The 24,240-nt window shown below is 44.8% G+C and overlaps 1 protein-coding gene across 4 annotated transcripts in view; it reads right to left on the bottom strand.

Annotated features, from left to right (window-relative positions):
• plxnb1a (plexin b1a) overlaps positions 1-24,240 on the bottom strand; it is a 120,153-nt gene that overhangs the window by 27,832 nt on the left and 68,081 nt on the right. Inside the window, exons 7-20 of one of the 4 annotated variants that reach the window (XM_079521619.1) lie at positions 22,212-22,340; positions 18,010-18,110; positions 17,208-17,340; positions 13,135-13,291; positions 11,340-11,448; positions 9,924-10,032; positions 8,074-8,847; positions 6,960-7,058; positions 6,114-6,236; positions 4,822-4,915; positions 3,066-3,238; positions 1,944-2,095; positions 1,600-1,705; positions 414-550 (exon numbers count right to left, since the gene is read on the bottom strand). In XM_079521619.1, coding sequence (XP_079377745.1) covers positions 414-550; positions 1,600-1,705; positions 1,944-2,095; positions 3,066-3,238; positions 4,822-4,915; positions 6,114-6,236; positions 6,960-7,058; positions 8,074-8,847; positions 9,924-10,032; positions 11,340-11,448; positions 13,135-13,291; positions 17,208-17,340; positions 18,010-18,110; positions 22,212-22,340 — 2,396 coding nt within the window. Of the gene's footprint in view, positions 1-413; positions 551-1,599; positions 1,706-1,943; positions 2,096-3,065; positions 3,239-4,821; positions 4,916-6,113; positions 6,237-6,959; positions 7,062-8,073; positions 8,848-9,923; positions 10,033-11,339; positions 11,449-13,134; positions 13,292-17,207; positions 17,341-18,009; positions 18,111-22,211; positions 22,341-24,240 lie in introns of all 4 variants that reach the window. The other 3 variants (XM_079521618.1, XM_079521621.1, XM_079521620.1) reach the window with 3 other exon arrangements.

Raw genomic sequence — 24,240 nt, forward strand, 5'->3', positions numbered from 1 at the left:
TACAACACAATGACACAGTAACACATCTAATAAAACAACTTTGACACATATCGTCGTGGTCGGACAGAAAACTTGCATTTCCATTTTTTTTTAAATGAATCCCGATAAATCAGTAAATCAGTAGATCAGTAGAATTTTATAATTTGTCATATGTCACACAAAAGCACAGAAAATTACCAATCTTTGGAATATTTTCCATTTCCTGAAAAGTAACAAGTTTCTGGCTGACAGCGATAATGAAAATAAGAGATACCGGTGAAAAAAAAAGAAATCCCTTTAACAAAACAGGTATTTTTTTTATCCAGGCAAACTATCCACTGGAATAAAAAAGGTGTGTCACAATTGTTATTTCAAGCTCATAACATCTCGTAAACGGAGAGATACAGTATGCAATTCACACGGGGGACACTCACACAATACAGGGCACTCCTCCAATCAGCACGCTGATCTCACTGGGCTGACCAGTCCTCAGCCTCCGGCCCCTGATCCTGAGGGCCGAGCCCCCTGCCTTGGGCCCTTTCTGGGGAAAGATACTGCTCAGGACAGGGTCCTGTGGATGGGGGGAGGGGAGATGGAAGAGGAGGAAGAAGAATAGAGCAGTGATTCTCAAACCTTTGAATTTCAAGGACCCCCCAGTTTGATAAACGTTTTATCTCTGGGACCCCAATCTACAGTGTAAGGTCTTCCGTGTTAATTCAACTCAGAGGGCTGTATTTTGCGTGTCTTAAGTACCAGGTCCTATTACTTAACTTAAGACCTGGAGGCGTGGTCAATGCCATTTGGCTATTCTGAGTGGCCTAACAGCATTGACCACGCCTCCAGGTCTTAAGTTAAGTAATAAGACCTGGTACTTAAGACACTCAAAATACAGCCCAGAGAGTGTACACATGGAACCAAATGTCAGGACAGAGGGAGGGTCTAATCAGTGATTCAGTGGCAAAGCGAGACATCACATGAGAAGACTAGAAAAGTGCACTCCTTGGAGCTCCGCCAGGCTGGGTTTACTAACCTGGGCAGTGGGCACACACACTTTGGAAGTCAATCATAGCCAATCAGAATGGTATAGGAAAGATATGACAGATACATCTTCATCACATGACTCCAGACATTAAAACAATTTAAACAAAACAAAACAAAATACAAAACTGTTTACTCCAAAATATTAGAATTTAAAGGACCACTTCATCACTTTTCAACCCATCTTCATATAATTGGTCCTCACTAATAATCATGATAAAATGGCACCATTTTTTTCTACTCAGTCAGCTTCTCATAGGAAGACTGTGGGCAGTTCAGAAACCCGTCCACCAGTGACATCATCGATTTTTTTTAAACAATATTTTTTTTACAAAATTGTATTATCGTGAGAACGATGGCTTCCATTTTCGCATTGCAACTTTTCAGGACTAGAAAGCCTGCAGTTTCTAATAGCTTGAATTCCCCATCGATGATGTTTCTATGTCAGTCGTTCTTTGATTTTTCAAAAATAGCAGACCTACAAGCTCGTAGCGCACCACTCGGTGGCGCGCTATGAGCTTGTAGATCAAGAATGGGTAAGCACTGCGCCACCCGGGCACCTATGGTTATGGTTGTTGTTACCTGGAAGCTGAAGGTTTGAGCTGACAGTCCGTGACCACCTCCTCTGACCTTCACCGAGGCCTGTCCACTCTTCTCCCCTCCACTGCCTGTGGTCTCACATACAATCCTACAGTAGAGCATATACAGTGCACACAATTCATGTATGGACAAGATAACGAACATGTGTTTAGCTACTCTCTACACCTCCACCCAACCTAGGCATTCAGCAGTCGGATGGAGGGAGGTACAAAGCTGAGCCCCTTTTGGTGAATGGCGAGGCTCTGTATCGAACCACAATGCCATGGATGGGCAATGTGAAGTCCTTCCTATGGACGGGTGCATGTGGTGCCGTGTGGAGGACTCACCGCGAGGAGACCTCATATCTGCTGTGGATGACAGTACAGGGCACCCCAGCCACTGTGACGGAGTTCTGGATGTCCTCAGCTCTCTGGCCCAGGTTGGAGCCCGAGATGGTCACCACCGTACCCCCTTCCACCGGGCCAGACACCGGGTCCATCTGGGATGCAGAGTACACCGTACGTTGGAAATAAGCCAGGAGAAAAAACGATTATGTCAAATTTGAATGTACAGATGTGCCATTCCAACTTTTTCCTGAAAGTTTTCTGAAAATACATGTTTTCTCTGCAGGTTTTATTCACTGGTTAGCCTGGCTAATAAAGCGTCGCAGTCCTGCCCCCTTTCATGACGATGCCAGGCCCAGGAAATTAATCCCAATGCATTTTTCCCATAGACATTTCAAAAAGTATTTATTTAAAGACCTTTTAAGCGTCGTACGAAGCCAACTAGAGTGGTGACAAATCATGACAACAAACACAATATTTTGGACCAAACAAATAATTACAAAGAAGAAAAACAAAAAAAAAAGTGTTGTAACCTGCCTTTTTTTCTACTTTCTAATTCTTTGTTTGGCCCAAAACATTGTGTTTATTGTCATGATTTGTCACAACAAGAGTTGGCCGCGGCATAAACGCCTTTAAATAAATACTTTCTGAAAAGTCTATGAGGAAAATTAACGGGGATTTCTTTTCCGGGTCTCTCGAGGGGGGGGGGGGGGGGCGGGACTGCGACGCTCTATTCTACCGCTTTGCTACCGAAAATAAGTGTCCAGCAGAGGAACTCTATCTATTCAGGGAATCTGAATAGAATGAACATACAGTATAACACCTTCCCCCCTTTCTCACTGACAATGTTCTGTTTCTGACAATGTTCTGTTTCTGACAATCTACTGAATTGCCATGGCAGGACATGTGAAGTTCTCAAACGGCACATCCGTAGATAATCCATTTATTCGTTATTGGTTACTGTATGCTGGATCTCCTTCTCTCTCTGACACGCATGCACGCACGCACGCACGCACGCACGCACGCACGCACGCACGCACGCACGCACGCACGCAGAGTCTCTGTCATTCCACTATTTATTTATTATTTCCTGTCTCAAAGCAAAGCAGCAGGGGGTAGTCTTACAAAGTGGATGACAGGTGCAGGGCAGGTGTGTTGGATCTGGTCGCTGCAGGACTCCTGGTAGACGCAGCGCGGAGAGCCGGACGCTCCGCCGCACCACGCGCAGCCGTACTTGGGGTCGGCCGTGCGGCAGCGGCTGCAGTCCGAGCGGCCCACCGAACAGTTGAACAGCGTCACTAGAGCAGAGGAAGGACAGACGGGGCTGGTTAGAGTGAAGCAGCTCAAATAGAGCGTCGCAGTCCCGCCTCCTACCATGGACCAGGAAATGAAACCCAATGCATTATCCTCATAGACATTTCTTAAAGTATTTATTTAAAGACGGTTACGCCGCGGACAAAGCCAACTCGAGTCGTGACAACTCATGACAACACAAACAATATTTTGGACCAAACAAATAATTAGAAAGAAGACAAAAACACTTTTGTTGTTGTTTTTCTTCTTTGTAATTATTTGTTTGGTCCAAAATATTGTTTGTGTTGTCATGAGTTGTCACGACTCGAGTTGGCTTTGTCCGCAGCGTAAATACTTTAAGAAATGTCTATGGGAAAAATGCATTGGGTTTCATTTCCTGGTCCAGGGTAGGAGGCGGGACTGCGACGCTCTATAGGAAGTGTCATTTACATCAACAAAGGTGTACACGTATGCCTGCCAAGTACGTGTGTGTGTTTGTATCTGTGTTACTGTCAGCAACGACTCTATACACTAAATATATCATTATCAAATCACAACACAAGAAAAAAAATCTAGAAGTTTTATGTCTTAATAATCGTGATTCAAACCACTCTTAGTCGATACGGAAGATGTCTAAGGGGCCACTCACACATGGGTGTTCAATGCGATCAAGGTGTCGAAATCGCGGGGGGGGGGCCAAGCCCTCAGAATAGAGAGGGAGAACTGAAGCACATTGGACATGCATGCAGCATGGCCGATCATAGCAGACACTTGAACCAGAGTAATCTAGTAAGAGAGTGGCGACACGCTTTGATCTCGCCGGAAAGCGGGGTGCTATGGGCTATAGTTCCAAACATTGGAACTATCCCATTGAGATAGAATGAGCACTTCCGCATTCCATTGTTACAATTAGAGGCGGGATCAAGGCATACACAGTGCTGCCTTGATCCCGCCTCTAGCTGCCGCTGATTGGCCAGGCCGTTTTGTGGCCAGGCATCAAGTCTGCCTGAGAGTTGGGGGGAACCCAGTGTACTCTCTGCTGCCCCCTCTGGCGGAGTCAGGTTAAGTGTCGCCACTCTCCTACTAGATTACTCTGACTTGAATGAGCAAAACATGTTTCGTCCAATGGGCTCGACGCACAAGCTTGCGCACATGGTTGTGCACGGGGGTGAGTCGGGTGACAATACTGCTCATGCAAGATGACGCAAAATGTGCGTCGCATCGGGCCAAAATAGGCCCCGCCTGTCACATTTCCCAACCCGGAAGAAGGGGTGAAAAGGGAGTAATATGAGCTGCGTGAGTAACTCCATGCAAGTGGATGGGAGGGAATGTCCGGTGCCATCTCTATTGTTTTTAAGTCTATGGAGGAGGCGGAGGGAGGCGGCCATTTCAATTAATTTCCTAAGGGAGTCTTGTGGTTATCAGTCTTCCGACGTGCTGAGGGGGAGGGGGAGGAGAGGCAGATTGTGGCACAAATTCTACTATACTTAACTTGTGGGTACGTTTGGCCATCACAAGCACTGTAAAGTACACACGCACAGGCACACGCACACACACACACACACACACACACACTATCTATTCCTACCGTGCAGATCCTCAGTGCTGTCGATGAGGAAGTTGTTCTTCCTCCTCACGCTGACCATGGCCTGGTACTCCTCCAACAGGGCAGAGTATGCATACTGAAACCAACACAATGGCAGCATCACAACAATGACCTCACCACACATTACAGTATGTCACATGTTCCACGTGGGAATATCTCCCCATGTCCATGTGCACTAGGACCACTTGGGAGAGCCAGGGGGGGTGGCTCTGTCCCACTGGGAGAGCCAGGGGTGGCTCAGTCTGTCCCACTGTAGCTAAACTAATCCTTTGGCAACTGAGGGTGACCTCAATGTCCCTTCCAGAATAAATAAAGGTTTGGATTTAATTGAATAATCCCCCTGGTGATGGAGTGGAGCAACACGTTGCTGTCAGGTGGAAATTGTGTACTGTTAGGGCATTCACTTCTAGTCATTTTTACTAGTTGACTAGTTGCCTAGTTTACTAGTCGACTAGTTGTTTAACTACCTATTATGTATAAAAAAAAAAAAAAACTGTGTACATTGGTGACTATAACTATAATCTACCTGATCTTGAGGCCTACAAAATCGGGGAAAAAAATTAAAAAGAATCTATAGTCAACAAGTACCAACAAGGTTGACTAGTGGATTTAATGCCCTATGTACTATATGTCCAAATCTGTTACTTTTCAGGAAGAGTCAACATAAATCTGCAGTTTGTCACCTGGTACAGTTGGCAGGTGATAAGGAACATAAAGCTGCAGTTTGTCACCTGGTACAGTTGGCAGGTGATAAGGAAGAGTCAACATAAAGCTGCAGTTTGTCACCTGGTACAGTTGGCAGGTGATAAGGAAGAGTCAACATAAAGCTGCAGTTTGTCACCTGGTACAGTTGGCAGGTGATAAGGAACATAAAGCTGCAGTTTGTCACCTGGTACAGTTGGCAGGTGATAAGGAAGAGTCAACATAAAGCTGCAGTTTGTCACCTGGTACAGTTGGCAGGTGATAAGGAAGAGTCAACATAAAGCTGCAGTTTGTCACCTGGTACAGTTGGCAGGTGATAAGGAAGAGTCAACATAAAGCTGCAGTTTGTCACCTGGTACAGTTGGCAGGTGATAAGGAAGAGTCAACATAAAGCTGCAGTTTGTCACCTGGTACAGTTGGCAGGTGATAAGGAAGAGTCAACATAAAGCTGCAGTTTGTCACCTGGTACAGTTGGCAGGTGACAAGGAAGAGTCAACATAAAGATGCAGTTTGTCACCTGGTACAGTTGGCAGGTGACAAGGAAGAGTCAACATAAAGATGCAGTTAGTCACCTGGTACAGTTGACAGGTGATCAGGAAGATGGAAGGCTCCGTTACGTCCGTCTCCACCACAGCATCCACCACCACCAATCGCTCCTCAATGTCCAACACACACTCATAGTCCAGCTCCTTATCCTGAACAGAGAGAGAGAGAACATCATATACACTTCTTCTGAAGTGCTGAGGCAAAGAGTGCAGATTTAACATCGACAACATTAGATACAACAATCTGATGTGATACTGTTCTTTTGTCCCACGCCCAATACAAACCCATATATATTTACAGAAAAGATGTTCCCATTGGCTACTGCACCAGGTATTTGTTGAAATGTCGAAGCAAAGCATCCTGGGAGAACCCCCCCCCCCCACACACACACACACACACCGAAAATGCGGCAGCGACGATATGCTAGTATCACACCAGAGTACAGATACAAGTAAGACGCGCAAACGCGGGAAGCGGACGCAGCTCCTAAATTGCAATAACAATAATTAGAATATTTTTTAAAGTTTTTTTTAAGATTTATTTTTTAAGTTAAGTTTTTTTTTAAAGTTCTTTTTTTAGTGTGTGTATGTGTGCGTGCGTGTTTTTTTGTTTTTTTGTAAGTTTTGTTTAAGTTTTTTCTTTTTAAGTTTTTTTTAAAAGGTTGTTTAAGTTTTTTTTTAAGTTAAGTTGTTATTGTGTGTGTGTGTGTGTGTGTGTGTGTGTGTGTTTTGTGTGTGATACAGCTGCGCCCTCTGGTGGAGGGCGGGTGGTGTTACAGCGTGACACACACATACACACAGACATGTTCTGCTAGGTCTCATAGTTCGCAAGTTAGTTGCGTTCGCAACTAACTTGTGCTGAGCTAAACTCACCTCAAAGAGCTGGAGATGTTGTCCCACCAGAGTGACCTTCCTCTCCACGTTGACTGGGATCAGAGAAGAACCCTGGATCCTGTCCACACACGGACACTCCTGCTAACATATTTAACACACATAAATATTGCATACCGGTATATGCCATCTAGAATAATATGCATATAGGCCTACTACAGTGCATAATAATGTATACTGTACACAGTGCATTTCCTACAGTGGGAGACTCCACCAAAATAAGGAAACCTAGAGTACTATACACACCAAAGACAAACACAACTGAGAACAACAACAGCAACAAAAAAACACTAAACAAAAGGTAAAAAGCAACACAGGCCCAGGTGAACTGATACGGTATGGTTATACGAAGCTGATGATGAAGACAGACGGTGGACACTCAAAAATCAAACACAAGGGAGGATGAATTCTAAAATAAGGTAGCCCAGGGCTAGTGATTTAACAACCTGATAAGTAGCCTTGCCGAGCCATGAGGCCCATAGGGCAGGAGCCTATCTTCTGTTTCTGTAGCGTGAGGCAGCTTGATGTACAAGTACATCCCCTGGACATGACGCTAGTATGTCGCAGGGACTTACCCCCAATCCAACCCTTGATGCTGAGTGTCAAGCAGGGAGGCACTGGGTCCCATTTTTACAGTCTTTGGTATGACCCGGCCGGGGATCGAACCCCGACCTCCCAGTCTCAGGGCAGACACTCTAACCACAAGGCCACTGAGCTGGTCGAACAACCTGATATCCTTCCCATTATATTTGGATCTGGCGGTGGCAGTGAACAAGACCTGGCATCATAGTAGCTAAAATTCCTTAGTGAGAGAGAGATGTTGAAGTTAGTAGTTCCAATTGTAGAAGTATACGTCCATCCTACTTCTGTGTTCCCAACCACCTACAGTACTCTAATGGGGGACCAGATGAGACTTAATACTAAGGATACCATAAGCAATACATCTTCCTATAGACACGTCACAAAGGCCCTCGGGGAACGAGTACGGTACCTCACAGCGTTGCTAGGAATGGACGCATGTCTTCCTCTACGTTCTATTCCTATGGCTATGGTTAAGGTTAATTTCAGTACTACTACAATGGCTACATGCACTCACCGGCACGTGAGAGTCAGACGAGGAATCGGACTGATAGTATTCTGCGATATCGGGCTCAGATGAGCGAGCGTGGATGAACGTCTGCTCGCTGGCCCCCGCCACAGACGGACCTGCGGCAAAGACCACCTCTAGCTCCATCGCTTCCGTCTCCCACTCCCTCACCCAGGCTGCTGCATCGTTTTCCTCAGCGTTACTGAGGGGCACGGCCTCCCCGTCGTCACTGTTGGCGGGTTCCGCTACCAGGACTGCTTCGCTAGGGGCGGCAGTGGACCGCACGCCGGAGGAGTCTACCGCTTCGCCCGAGGGCTCAGCCTGGCCGTTGGCACTGGTAGGTAATGTAGTCTCAGGAAGGAACTCGGGAAAAGCGGACACAGGGGCCTCCGGGGACTCAGTTAGCACAGCATCACCTCCTCCTTTCTCGTCTTCCACGGGACTCCTGGCGTCTCCTTCGTCGCCCTTATTGCCCTCCGTCACCCCATCCCCGATGGGAATCGATTCTTTAGTGGTCGGCTGGAGGTGTGCGGTGGTGGCCTGGGTGAAGAGGCTGATGGAGGGCAAGGTCCTACCCAGGGTAGGGGGCATGGTGGTGGGCACAGCCAGAAGCTCTGGGGTGGGTGGTGGTGGTGTTGAGGGGACAGCTGTAGGCTCAGGGGGCTCTGTGGGCAGTGGCAGTGTTGATGTGCTCGTCGTCGTGGTAGCAGGGACGGGTGGAGGTAAAGTGGGTGGATGTTTGGTGGGCGGTGGGGAGGTGGTGGTGCGGGTTGGACGCTTGAGCTTGATGACAGAATAGTAGGCGATGCACAGAGAGAGAGAAAGAGAGAGAGGGGGAGAGAGAGAGAGCGAGCAGGGGGATGGAAAAGAAGCGGAGATAACACAGGGACATAATGGGGAGAGGAAATAAAAGGAAAGGAAAGAAGGAGGTAAAAAAATCGAGGGATGTGTAAAACAGTGGGGTTTGCAGCAAATACATTAAAATGACAGGAAATGTCCCAAAATAAAATTGCGCATGAACAAATACTAAAAAAAAAGAAAGAAAAAAAAAACAGACAGACAGACAGACAGACAGACAGACAGACAATGAAAACAACTGCACAAACAAAACACAGAAAACTACTCAGCTTTACTTACTTAGCTTTGATTACTAAGCCAACCTAAATGGGCTTTTGGACTTTCTAGTTAATACCTCATTGCTACGGACAAGCCAATGGAAATTCCTCTGTAACCGTAGTGCCGAATAAAAAACCATAACGAGGTGATGTGCCCAAATAATGTGGCAAAACAAAATGAGTGTTATTTTTTTTTTCGTTTGCTGCTTTCTTTTGTTTTAGGGATTTTAGCTGTTTTTAACAGGGGCATTCGAGCAACTTTATAGCGATTTCTTTTTTTATTATTCACTAGTCCTACTAGACCGCAAGAAATTATATCTGGCCACAAAAGATCACGGGATCTACTGAATGTGAAGGTAGCCTACTGGGGGGAAGCCACACTGTGTGTCATAGGCTCAATATGTCAGTTTGACACATTCAGTAGAACCCGTGATCTTTTGTGGCCAGATGTAATTTATTGGGGTCTAGTAGGACTATAGTAAATAATAATAAAAAAAAAATCGCTATAAAATGTTGTAAAGAAATGCATAGCCCCATGCTCGAATGCCCCCTGCCCCCCTGTCAAAAACAGCTAAAATCCCTAAAACGAAAGAAAGCAGCAAATGAAAAAAAATTACACTCACCTTTTACTTTCTCTAATAACCTAAAACATGAACCTTGGTTGAAAAAAACTAAAGTTGTCCTTTAAAGCTGCAATCCGGAGTTGCTATCAAACCCGATCGGCATCGAGAGCATTGGACTCACATTCTGGTTGTAGACGGTGGTTCCGTGGGAGCAGGTGTGTTGGTGTGTGCAGACATGTTGGTGGATACACCAGTTACAACCCCAACGACTGCTCACACAGCCATGACACCTGACGAAAAGGAAAGACAAACCCAAGCGTATTAGAGTTAACTAAAACTAACAAAATAAAAGGACAATAGAATAAAACTGTATTATGTGTTTATAAAACTAAATAAATAGAACTAACAGAAACTAGACATTGCATAGCCTATAAGGATAGTATTTTGGGTGGAATCTCTCTTTTTAACTGGCAATGCATTTAAATGGTATAATTATTCCATAATTTACAATAAAAAAAACTAAAATAAAAAACAAAAAAAAATGGGTGAAATCTTTGGTCTATAATGACCCAAAATAGGGATGCCAGGTTGAAAAGGTTTAAGGGAATAATTAAACCACAAAAGCGATATCACATTTGAAATAAAAATCACTAGGCATAATACCCATTTAGACCTGAGGACGACGATTCTTTAAAAAAAATCTTCTAAATCCTAAAAGTTTTCTGAAAACCATATGTTTCTATGTCAGTGGTGCTCAAACTATTTCATGTCAAGGACCCCCAAAAATATATGTAATTGGCTGCCGACCCCATCTGAAAATATGTTGTTCCAGGGACCCCCCCCCCCCCCAAGAAGCAAAGATTTGAGTTAAAATGTTCGCTCTGAAAGAATATATACATTCAAAGATTTGCGCCACATTTTCACGATTTTTCAAAAATAGCTAAAGTAGAACATAATGCTTTAAACACCAAAAGGGGTTCCCGCTAGGCATGTAATGATACACTCAACTCACGATACGATACGATACGTATCACGTATCCAGATAAATGACCAAAAGAATATATAGTTTTTTTATTTATCTTCCCCCCCCCCCCAAGCTTTTTATAATTTTTTTATTTAACTACATTGCAAAAGTAGCATCACTTTTCATGTAAAATTACTTAATTTATGTGCAACAACTGTAAACAAGCTTTCTTGTTTAAACCTAGCTGGAGTTAACATGTGGCATCTTAGGATAGATGTAGACCTATTTGACAGTGTAGAAACATTTTGCCTCCCTTGATGTATTAATGAGCATCAATTAACGACCATCACCTGGGCACAGTCAGACACATACAGCTCCCCTCTGCAGGCCTCTACTACTGAAAGGGACTGCATGGAGTGTCTCATTTCTCTCCAAAAGCACGTGAATATGATGGAATATGATTACAGCTCACTTTTTTTTAATTTATAATCGATTTTTATTTTTAATAAATCGATACACATCGTCGGGATATAATATCGATATATCGCGATATACGATATATCGTTACATGCCTAGTTCCCGCCCAGAATGGATTAATAAAAAAAGGTACTGAAAGAGTAGTAAAACACTCACGGTCTGCGTCCAGAGAGCTGCTGGACGAGGCTACAGTTGTAGAAGGTGAAGTCCGTCTCGGCCACCGTCACGTTCAGGAAACGAAGGGACAGAGTCACCATCACAGAATCTGAACCAATCATAGAACATTACATTAGCCATCATTTATTCATGTGGGCTTCTTTGAGGAATTTATCCATCATTTATTAATGCCGTCTTCTTATACAGTATCGTTATATTTATTTCAGGCGTTTGGTGGTGCTTGAAATAAAGATAAAGGAGAATACAGAATTCAAATATTGCTTTGTATTATTATGAGAATTATTTGACATGTCTGACTTTCCTTGTGGCTTTCATTCCCAATTCATTGGGCCTTTATTCAAACTGTAAAAGTTGGGAGCTTGTACGATAAAATGAATTGCATTTTTTATAATAATAATAAATTGCATTTTTATAGCGCTTTTCCAAGTGCTCAAAGCGCTTTACAATGGTTCATTCATTCATTCATACATTGGGAGGTGAAGCGGCGAACAGTCGACGCCAGCGTCCTCACTTCCCACATTCACACACCAATGGTGGCAAGCTTACACCGACCGACTCATTGGAGGCAATGTAGGGTTCAGTGTCTTGCCCAAGGACACTTCGACATGTGGACAGGAGGAGGAGCCGGGATTCGAACCCCCGACCCAGGGATCATTGGACGACCTGCTCTACCTCCTGAGCCACAGACGCCCCGAGTGAGTGAAACGATAACGTTTCACTCACTCTTTTACTGTAAACAATAAAGTGGAATCTGCATTTTATGGCCAGGGGTTCCTGACATGTGAAAATGACATGAAAGGCGATAAATAGACCGAAAAACATATGGCAATATTTTGTTACCAGAAAATCATTATAGAATTTAGAAAGACATGAAATGGGAGCGTCCAGCGTTCAGATACCTGACTGGTATGCAAGTGTTAAAGGACCACTTCACCACTTTTCAACTTCTCTTCATATAATTGGTCCTCACTAATGTTCATGGTAAAATACCACAATTGTTTCCTACTCAGTCTGTGTCTCATAGGAAGGCTGTGGGCAGTTCAGAAAGCCGTCCACCAGTGACATCATCGATGGTGAATCCAAGCTAATAGAAACGGCAGGCTTTCTTTTCCTGAAAAGTTGCAATGCAAAAGTTGAAGCCATCGTTCTCACGATAATACAAATCTAAATATATTTTAAAACAAATCTTGTTTAAAAAAAATCTGCCTAATGATGATGTCACTGGTGTCGGAACTGCCCAAAGCCCTCCTATGAGACACAGACTGAGTAGGAAAAAATGGTGGTGTTTTATCATGAACATTAGTGAGGACCAATTATATGAAGAGATGTTGAAAAGTGGTGAAGTGGTCCTTTAACAGTTGTAATAGTCAGACTTGATTTGGGTTGCACACCGGTGTCATCTACTGAATTATAGCCAATCTACAAGATCAAGACACCGTCATAATTATACCATTAAATAACAGTTTGTGAATGATCTGTTGGCCTATTTTGCAAGGGATAGTTTATGACGTGTCATTTACATCTTTAGCTCAATACACATGAGTATGGCTGCAGTAATAGTTTGAAATAGGGCATTAAGAAACTAGTCGACTATTCAACTAGTCGACTAGTAAATCCACTAGTCGACCTTGTTGTTGTTGTTTTTTTGGTAGTTAAACAACTAGTCGACTGGTCGCATAGTAAACTAGGCAACTAGTCAACTAGTAAAAATGACTAGAAGTGAATGCCCTAGTTTGAAACAGTACTTTGATCAACCAAAAAGCACGCCACGCACCATCTCCTTGGCCAATGGGAGGCAGAGCGCTGGCGCCGGGGGTGGAGCAGGACACTCCGGTGTGGCTGAGGTAGGCGGGCGTTTCAGTGTCGTGGAAGAAGCAGGAGTAAGCTTCATCCACTGCTAGACTGGGGAGTCCAGCTACTGACACAGTGATCTGAGGGAGGGAGAGATCACACGAGGAAGGAAGAGAGGAAACAGGTTCAAGTCCAAGATGCAGAGAGAATATGCACGTAGTAACACTAGAATTTCGCGGGCCTTCGGCCCGCTCATCCCAGAGTTGCGTTGCCCCGCGTTGCGATACAGAAGTCCACAGATACAGAAGTCCACAGTGACACGCGTTGTATGCAGCTGTTTTGTGTTGCAGCGCGTGCGCGCGCGCGCGTGTAGTGTTGTTGTTATCCATATATGCGCCTCGGTTCGTCCCGTTTGTTCCACGCCAGGTGTCGACGCAGTCGTTTGTGCGATTGGCGTGTTTGCATTATTGTAACTGTGTAGGCATACCATATTCTGAATTACCAAAAAGGACACATGCGCGCGTGCATGTGGATGTGGATGTGCTCATGCGCGTGCACGTCGTGCACGTCGTGCATGTGCCGTGCGTGGGCGGTTCTGTTAAATTGAGATGTCAAAAGAATCTATAGCCTAACAATAAATGGATCAAATATGCTCTGTATTAGTTATGTATTTATTTAAAGCAGTGGCTGTGAAAGGTGTGATCCAGGGACCCTCATGGTTCCTTGAGGGGGTTCCAAATGGACCCATTATAGGTCTGTAACTGTGAGAGTGTAACACATGGACCCAAATGGACCCTTACAGGTCTGTAACTGTGAGAGTGTACAAATGTAACCAAATGGAGTGTTGTATAACTGTTAACTGTGATACTGTAGAAATGGAATGAAATGGGACTGTTATGGGTCCATTTGGTTTGACTCTCAGAGTTATGGGGGTCCTTGAAATTAAGAAGTTTGAGAACCTGTATGCAATGGCTTATCTGTTGTAAAAAGAGAGACCAGCCTATTCTCCAAACCATCATATGTTATGCTTTGCTAGGTTGTACGAAATAATATTGGGTCATTATAATTTGCAGGACTCACCGCGCGCACAGCTGCCTTGTCTGTGTTGACATGACATGGGCTTGCAGGACAGAACTTGTATTTGTGACAGACACATAGTTCCTTTGCAGACAATACAATGTGCTTCTCATTGGTCAGTCACAAAGCTAAGAAAACAGCAGCCTACTTTTTCTGCATGTCAATGATGAGATAGTTCTCCGCTGTCTGTCTATCTGCAGACAGCGGAGCAGCCAGCGAGCCTTTCTCTGATCTGCGGTCGGGACCAGTGGTAGTGGTGTGAGCGTGCAGCGCATGCAGAGTTATGAAGAATACACATTCCGGGGTTCGGGCTGAAAGTCCACCTCTCACAGTGTTTTGCCACTACGAACCATTGAACGTGCATTGTAATACACATTGGTGTGAATGGTCTGTGAGCGTAGCGATACACTACAGGCGATACGTGTGAAACCCCGGACATTTGAAGGAATGTATAAAACCACCCGGACTGGCCGGACAGGCCCCCAGAAGAGGACGTATGGTAAACTGTGTATGTAATCGCGGCGCTGTCCATCCAAGTTAGAATGAGTGTGTGTGTGTGTGTGTGTGTGTGTGTGTGTGTGTGTGTGTGTGTGTGTGTGTGTGTGTGTGTGTGTCTGGCTGCCCTGTGTTTTGCAGCGTGGGGATCGCCATGTGAGGGGGCTAGCCAATAAGGGCCCTGTGTTGCATGTGGAGAATTCTGTAGGTTAGTGTGTGTGGTGCAGCCGAACGGGGTGGTGAGAACATGAGGGGGATGTAGCACAGCAATCGGTGACCCCTACATTAAGCTGTGTTGCTCCCAAGATGCAGTGCAAATGCGTGTTGTAAGCAACCGTAGCCAATGGGAAAACAGGATGCAGTGTTGCCAGGTCCGCGAATTGTAAGCGAGTTGTAAGTAGCGTGTTGAATGGCATTTTTTCTGGGCTTGTTTTCATAGACGTGGCAACAAATTAGGCGGGGGTGTCGGTGCTTGTGGCGTGTTTGTGTTTATTATTGATATTGATATTGTTTGCGAGTGTGGACGGGAGCCGGCTTTAGTGGCAGTGCGATGACAATTTTTACGCGGCTGGTGTCGAGTGTGGCCGTGCGGCGCGACATGAGGAGATAGCCGTGGATCGACGCGGAGGGTAAGGCTGTGTCGTGTTAGTGTGTTGTTGCAGTGTGTGTTGCAGCGTGTTGCAGCGTGTCAGTGACGTAGTAGCTGGTGCCTTTTGTTCCTGTGCGTGCTTTTGGGCACATGTTTTCAATTGTAATATAGGATAATAAATGTATGTATCGGATTGATTGATTGATTGAAATATTTATTAACAGTTTGCAGAATTACAGTACATTTCGAGCACAAACTCAATACAAAGGCTGTTAACTGTGAGTGGACGACCCAATTAATCATTACACTTGTTTCCAACAGGGTCCACCATGTTCAATTCATCAAAACATTTAGAGACGTACAAATAGACACTTCTATATAGACAAAGAACAGAACATGAATTAATCATAATGGAGGTAAAAATGGAAAATAAACATATACAGTGAGGGAAAAAGGGGGGGGCGATTCAGATTTTACGGGGGCCAGTTTCGAATTGCAGCCATCCGTAGGTGCCCTTTGAGAGCGGTTTTGAAGGAGTCAAGGGATTGACATGTCTTAATGACTGTTGGTAGGGCGTTCCACATTTTGGTGGCATAGGAGCGAAAATAATTTAGTCCCTTGTTTGTGCCGAATCTGGGTTGTACATGGTTCGTTGCACTCCCTCTGGTGTTGTGGGTGTGGACTTCGTTAACATTAAGGAAGTATCTAGACAGGTACATGGGTATCTTGGTGGTGTATCGAATCTTGTGGACCAGACCCATTGCAAGATGCTGTACTCTGTCGTCGACCCTAAGCCATTCCAGCCTGTCGAAGTGGGCAGGGGTGAGGTGGGTTCGGGGGCGAGGCCAAGTAGGAGCCTGACCAGTTTGTTTTGGGAAGTCTGGAACCTAGTTTTAAGGGCCTTTGAGGTGCTGTGGTACCAGGAGGTGCATGCATAGTCAAAGAAACCTTGTACGAGGGCTCCTGTTAAGGTCTTCAAGGTGTTTTTGTTGACCAGTGATGTCTATGTTTACTCTACTCTAATAGACCCCCAGGTGTGGTTACAATATTCAAATATGTCTTCCCTGTGTATTTTTTTTAAACTTTTGAGTCAAAATCCCCAATCGAAATACGCCACTTTAGTGACATCACAAAATCATCGCCTCCGCTAACCCCTTCCCCTTTATCATACACCAGCTGTGGGAGTGGCTTCAGGTCAGGTGGGTGGTGCACTGGTGCTAAGGTAAAAGCCAAGTATACTTAATGAACCGGTGGGTGTGGTCACATGAAAACATAATTTTATCATTTTTGTACACTTTTTGGAAAATAATCTTCCTCCTAGTATAATCATAATACCAGATGATCATGTTTTAGGGGGTCACGGCACTCCATCTTTGAACATTTAGGGGCATGTTCGGAAATAGCGCACTGAGCGCACTGTGCAATGCAAACTAATAGGAGAGTGCGCTCCGGTGCGGTATTTACGAACGCGCCCGAAGTCTACAATGGACACATTGCTTGACCCCCGTCTACTGTCCCTGGTCTTATACCCTTCATAAGACCCATCCATCAACCTCTCTCTCCCTGGTCTTATACCCTTCATAAGACCCATCCATCAACCTCTCTCTCCCTGGTCTTATACCCTTCATAAGACCCATCCATCAACCTCTCTCTCCCTGGTCTTATACCCTTCATAAGACCCATCCATCAACCTCTCTCTCCCTGGTCTTATACCCTTCATAAGACCCATCCATCAACCTCTCTCTCCCTGGTCTTATACCCTTCATAAGACCCATCCATCAACCTCTCTCTCCCTGGTCTTATACCCTTCATAAGACCCATCCATCAACCTCTCTCTCCCTGGTCTTACACCCTTCATAAGACCCATCCATCAACCTCTCTCTCCCTGGTCTTACGTCGGTCTTCTCTCCTCTGCTGATGTTGTAGAGGCTGAGGTCCTGAATGCTGAGACACTGTTGCTTCCGGTCGAAGCTCCACAGCCAGTGGCCGTCCACAGAACCCCGGTGGCACTGCCATCGCTGCCCACATCTAGGAAGGACATAGAGCAGAATTAGACCAACGCATTCTCACTCCACAGAACCCCGGTGGCACTGCCATCGCTGCCCACAGCTAGGAAGGACATAGAGCAGAATTAGACCAACGCATTCTCACTCCCGAGAAAGTAACATCATGTTGACCAGTTGCGCAACATCTGACTGTACGCAGGACATTTGCCATGACAGGAACCTCTGTCGCGCCGCAGGTTGAAGACAGAGGAATAAATCCTTTACTATTCCGAGGCTATCAATCTGCAACTTGAATGGCACTGATGTTAAACATAATACTCTCTTTCCATCATTGGTCGTAGTATTTTGTCTTTTGTCTCTTGTCACACACACACACACACACACACACACACGCTCCTTTCAGTACAAACAGGCTGTTCTTTTAAGTCTCAGGGAAGAATAGCGGCGAGGACATAGCTTGTCAGTAACTACCACAGAAATTAATTTCCTGAACACTGGCTTTTACGTGTTGCTCATGGCATTACAATGGTGGGAGGAGAAGAAAGAGACAGGCCTGGTCTGTTGGAGGCTGGTCACGTCCGCCGAGAGAGAGAGAGAGAGAGAGAGAGAGAGAGAGAGAGAGAGAGAGAGAGAGAGAGAGAGACACACACACACACAGACAGAGATCGGATATGCTCCGATCTCTACTTACCGTCCTTCGAGGACACACCAGCCACAGTAGGGGTCTCTGGCAGCCAGACAGGACTGGCAGTTGTGGTGGTCCCCGCACTCGGCCACCGGACGCTTCTCCACCTGGTAGACGACACACAACAGTCACGGTGGATGAATTATAGTGACCCACATCACTATGCCTAATTTATGAACCGTCGCACGATGATGTCGTGATGCAACTCGGTGAAGATCAACTCATTAGGCATGTATGATGGAGTATACATTTAAACCTTAAAGCGCAAATAACATGCATATTAAATTTGTTTTTAATACTTATCATATTGTATATGTCCCTCAAGCTTATTTCTAATGGTTTGAGCCTCAATCACCACTCTGATATAATCAGTCCATGACATTTATTTTTGTACTTTATCGTAAGTACAAAAAGTATCAATAGAGGGTATGCGCATGTCATCATCATCAAACCCGGAAGTTATGCAGGAATGCCTAATGAGTGGCAAAAAACTACTTTCTGGCCTTGACAGCCCATACACCAAACAGAAAAGTCCTATCTGATTGCATTAAACAACATTAAACAATGTTAAACTCACTTTTCCTGTTGCTTTGCCACTCGATTTGCCACTCGATGTGCCATTCACTTTAAGCATGCACATACTCTCTATTGTACTATAGTCAATTCAATTCAAATAGTCATCTATTGTACAAATAGTATCTATTGTACAAGTATCTTTCCAGGAAACCCTTATGATATGGCAGTGGTTTTCAAACGTTTATAGCTAAAGGGAAAGTCAAAATCTAAAAGGCACACCTCTATATTATCCACACAGAAAATAGTCTTTATAAGACATGATATCACTCTTTTCACTCTGTAAAAGATGTATTTTTATTTACTAATGCTGAATAGAAGTTGACTATACTACTATATCTAAGTATATTAAATGTAACTATATTATTCACAAAATAATTATTATCAAACTAACTAAAGAATTGATTGGAAATTTGGAAACTTTGCAAAATGATCGGTACATCAAAGCAACAACAACCAGACGGGTCACAAATGTAAACATGAGTTAATGCATAGAGCTGTGTGTGTGTGTGTCTGTGTGTGTGTCTGTGTGTGTGTCTGTGTCTGTGTGTGTGTGTGTGTGTGTGTGTGTGTGTGTGTGTGTGTGTGTGTGTGTGTGAGAGAGAGAGAGAGAGAGAGAGAGAAAAGAGTCCAAACTAAGCAGAAAGATGCAATGACAATGAAAGCTGATTTGCATTTCAACAGTAAATACATAGCGGTTTCTATAGTTGTATATATTGTATAATAATAATGTGTGGTAATCGCAAAATGCCAAGGAACACTTGAACTTGTCTCAGCACATCGTTTGGGACCCAAAGCAAGACATGTGTAGATGAAAACATTCAAGCGGTATTCTTTGTGTAAAGAATACAGAGTTCATGAGGCAGGGTTTAAGTGAGTAGTCTAGTCACTAGACCATGTTGTAAAGCTTCTACCAGAACCATCTATCACCTTCAGACTTCCTACACAGACGCATTCTGGAGGGTCAATGGTCTCCACACAATGGCGGCCATTTTCTCTAATCAATACCATTGTTGGGTTGAGCCCACACGTCCAGCTGAGCGTTGTGGCGCTCACAGCGGGGTTACACAACTTTGACCTCCACGGCCAGCTGGCCGCTCGCATTTCTTTTATGTCATCACCCTCATTTTTCTAGAATCCTCTGTTTTTGGGGTGAGAAATGACGCAGCTTGAGGAAGTGTCAGTGAAAGAGAAATCTGACAAATCATGAATTGTGCAACGGACAACAAGGGACAAGCTGTGTCCAGACGCGTGGAGACATCTGCGTGACTTGGGGACAAGCTGTGTCCAGACGCGTGTAGTAGAGACATCTGCGTGACTCTCGCTCAATGTGAGTGACCGTTGAAAAGGCTGCGGGTGTTTATTTGTTTGTTTGTTTAACAACTTTCAACCTGGCGTCCAAAATGTTGTTACTGTAGTGTAGGTGAACATTTCCTTTCCCAAAATGCAAAAATAATGCACATCTACAAGCTTTGCAGATAGTGGTAGTTACCCTACAATGAAGTATAGGGCTCAAGTGGTTAACCCATTTTGACCTGAGATCAGATTCTAAAAATGTCTTCTACATCCCGACAGTTTTCTGAAAAAGCTATGTTTCTATGTCAGTCGTTCTTCGATTTAAAAAAAATAGCAGACCTACAAGCTTGTAGCGCGCCACTCGGTGGCGCGCTATGAGCTTGTAGATCTGCTATTTTCCAATAGCTAAAGCATAACATAATGCTAACACCAAAAGGGGTTCCCGCCCAAAATGGGTTAAGTTTTGTTGTATGCGTGTGCGTGTGCGTGTGCATGTGCATGTGCATGTGCATGTGCATGTGCGACCGTGCGTGCGTGCGTGCAGACTTTCGGGCCCATTATGGGGGAAGCTACGGAGAGCATTTGACAACGGGCGGCAGTTCGGGAGTGGACTGGGAACTTTGTTTCCTCTGGTGGGCCCGCAGACTAGTGGTTTGTTACGGGGGGGGTTTCGACAACTTGGGATGCCCAGAAACGAGGCAGGAGAGCTGGCAGAGTGTGTCGTCTCTACTCTCACTGCTGCTGCTGGGTGACATGAGTCATGACATGCTTGTAAATGGTGCATTTTTATATAAATGGTGCATTTTTATATAGAGCCTTTATCCAAGGCGCTTTACATAGATTGTGCATTACATTCACCCATTCACACACACACATTCATACACTGATGGCGACGGAAACCATGCAAGGCACCAACCAGCACATTGGGAGCAATTAGGGGTTCAGTGTCTTGCTCAAGGACACTTCGACACTAACTCTTGTTGAAACGTTTGCTTTTTAATTGCACTTTGAGCACGAGCACTTTATGAGCAGAGAGAAAGTTTAAGGAGTTTTACTTCTATTTTCTTTACGGTGAGCAAGTCTTTTCCTGTCAAAGTATCATGAGGACATACATATGCCTTGACTTTGTGGATATAACCTTAGTGCGCCGAAATATTTGTGTCCTTGTATACATTTTGTTTTGTGTGGACATAAATAAATGTGTGGGCACGCAGCGCACACACTGTGTGTGTGTTGGATATACATGGATATAGTCTTTGGACATGCATACAGTACATCAATGTCTCATGTTGAATTGTACTGTATATTTACATACGTACATGCAAATACTAGTCAAATACAGTAGGCTACACTCACTGATGCTATGATAACAGCAATACTGTTCATCTGTGTATTTACAGTACACAGAGTACAGCGTGGGATAATGGGGTTGACATATTTGTTGATGGGAAGCAATCCACCCATAATAAACAATATTTTCGTCTATTAGCATGCTGGCTAGCAGACAAACTCCAGCGGCCATGACTCGCGTCATACTGTATGAGGCCACATTCACCATAATTGCACCACAATTATTAATGATGTGAATCGCACCACACTGCAGAGCAATGGTGGTTGTTTTTCTCGTGCGATCAAATTAAGCTCTAATCAAGCCCTACATATCACATTTTCATCACATTATTAATTATGAATTCACATTATGAATAGGGTGAGAAGTTCAGTCACACGAGAGAGACTCGGAGTAGAACCGCTGCTCCTTCGCCTGGATAGGAGTCAGCTGAGGTGGTTCGGGCATCTGGTTAGGATGCCTCTCGGGCGTCTCCCTAGGGAGGTCCTCGACACACGTCCCACTGGGAGGAGACCCCGAGGCAGACCAAGGCACAGTTGGAGGAAATACATCGACTCACTGGCCTTGGAACGTCTCGGAATCCCCCAGGAGGAAGTCACTAATGTTGCTCTGGAGAGGGAAGTCTGGAGCACTCTGGTGGAGCTGTTGCCCCCGCGACCCGACTACGGATAAGTGGTTGAAGATGGATGGATGGATGGATCACATTATGAGCCATAATGCAAATAAAGATGGCATGTGTGCGTGTACGTGGGGATTTTGGCCGTTTTACGTGGACGCTAGTGGTCGTTTAAAAAAAAAGCTAATTATATATTCTTTTTCCTGGATTAACCACAATAAATCAAATCTCGGTATCTCGGGCACGGCATCTAAACTGTAAATGGGCATCCAAATTAAGTATACAGCTGAAACATGGATAACGTTTCAACTTATTATGCTGCTGTATGGAGTGATTACATATTTTTTTAGGTACTGTACTCTTTCTTTGACTTACAGCGGTGCTGGACATTATGAATATGTGAGCCCCAGTCTGGTCCAGAAGCAGGTCACTGTTGATAGGAGAGTTGGGATGGATGGTGGCGCTGGCATACATCTCCACTTGGCCTCCCGGACCCAGGAACACCTGAATGAAAGCACACAGAACACTGTTGATAGGAGAGTTGGGATGGATGGTGGCGCTGGCATACATCTCCACCTCGCCTCCCGGACCCAGGAACACCTGAATGGAAGCACACAGAACACTGTGAACACTGGCATACATCTCCACTTGGCCTCCCGGACCCAGGAACACCTGGATGAAAGCACACAGAACACTGTGAACACTGGCATACATCTCCACTTGGCCTCCCGGACCCAGGAACACCTGGATGAAAGCACACAGAACACTGTGAACACTGGCATACATCTCCACTTGGCCTCCCGGACCCAGGAACACCTGGATGAAAGCACACAGAACACTGTGAACACTGGCATACATCTCCACTTGGCCTCCCGGACCCAGGAACACCTGGATGAAAGCACACAGAACACTGAACACTGGCATACATCTCCACTTGGCCTCCCGGACCCAGGAACACCTGAATGAAGGCACACAGAACACTGGATGGATGGTGGCACTGGCATACAACTCCACTTGGCCTCCCGGACCCAGGAACACCTGAATGAAAGCACACAGAACACTGTGAACACTTCAGATATAGCCTCTTGAGACAGACTGTTGGCTCAAACAGTCTTCAAATGCTTCCGTCTAAAGCACGACAGTGTCGCATGGCGAAAAGAGCTGACTTACAAGTTCACAACACGCCACCATGTGATGGAACATAAATTAGATTCAAACAGTACAGTCTGAAGAGCTGAAAATGCAACAAAAATCACACCTGTGTGAACTGAGTGGTGGAACTCCCCTCTCCTCCCCCCCCTCTCTCTCTCATTAGCAAGCAACAGTGCAGCACTATCTCTCTGTCTCTGGCACAACAGCGCCACTTTTTCCCCTACTGGTACTCATAGTCACACACATAGGTTAACAGTCACACACATAGGTTAACACGGACGTTGCTGTTCCTTGGAGTGGTTGCACCACTCAAAGATTCATTGGAGGTCCCGTCCCCCCACTTCCATTTTGCCTTCAGAGCCGTGTAAAATTAAGTCCAACTTTAAATAAAATCAGTCAAAACATAATCTAGCTTGCTGCTTAACAGAATTTTAAAGACATTAACATATATTTTCTTTAAAATAAATCAGAAACGGATTCTTCCCGAGAACCAATTGCACCATCGCGAGGCACAGTTACAGACTCTCATTTGAAGTATGTTGAAGAGTTGCCTGGCTTGAGACTACTTCATAGAAGACCCAGAAACACTTGGATGAAACATGGACAGACACTTCAGAGAAATAGACCATATATCACAGCTGAATCAAATAAAGAACAGGGTTAGAGTTACATAAAGGAGAGCTTGTGGCTAGACGTTGGAGGCAGCAAATCCATAGAGGCCTCCTCCCCTCCCAGGAAGGTTCTTCTGAGTGGAGGAATCCATAGAGGCCTCCCCTCCCAGGAAGGTTCTTCTGAGTGGAGGAAGTGAGCCGGGACAACTCTCACTCCTCCCTTCCTAGCATCATCATCATCATCATCATCATCATCACCCATTATGTCGTAATCCATTCAAACCTGAGGCTGACTCTACAAAGGCCTTCTAAATCAGTCACACTTTCGAGATGTTACTATACAGTTGGGTGCCACCGATATTGTCCCTTATCATTTGACCCATTTAGGCCTGACCTCAAAATTTAAAAAAATCCTTCTAAATCCTCCAGTTTTCTGAAATAAATATTTTCACGATTTTTCAAAAATAGCAGACCTACAAGCTCGTAGCGCGCCACTCGGTGGCGTGTTATGAGCTTTTAGATCTGCTATTTTTCAATAGCTAAATTATAACATAATGTTTAAAACACCAAAAGGGGTTCCCGCCCCAAAATGGGTTAACTGTCCTTTTGCGCAGATCACGCAAACCTCAGCAAAAAGAAAA

This window comes from Electrona antarctica (assembly GCF_951216825.1).
Source record: "Electrona antarctica genome assembly, chromosome: 2".
Lineage (NCBI taxonomy): Eukaryota > Metazoa > Chordata > Actinopteri > Myctophiformes > Myctophidae > Electrona > Electrona antarctica.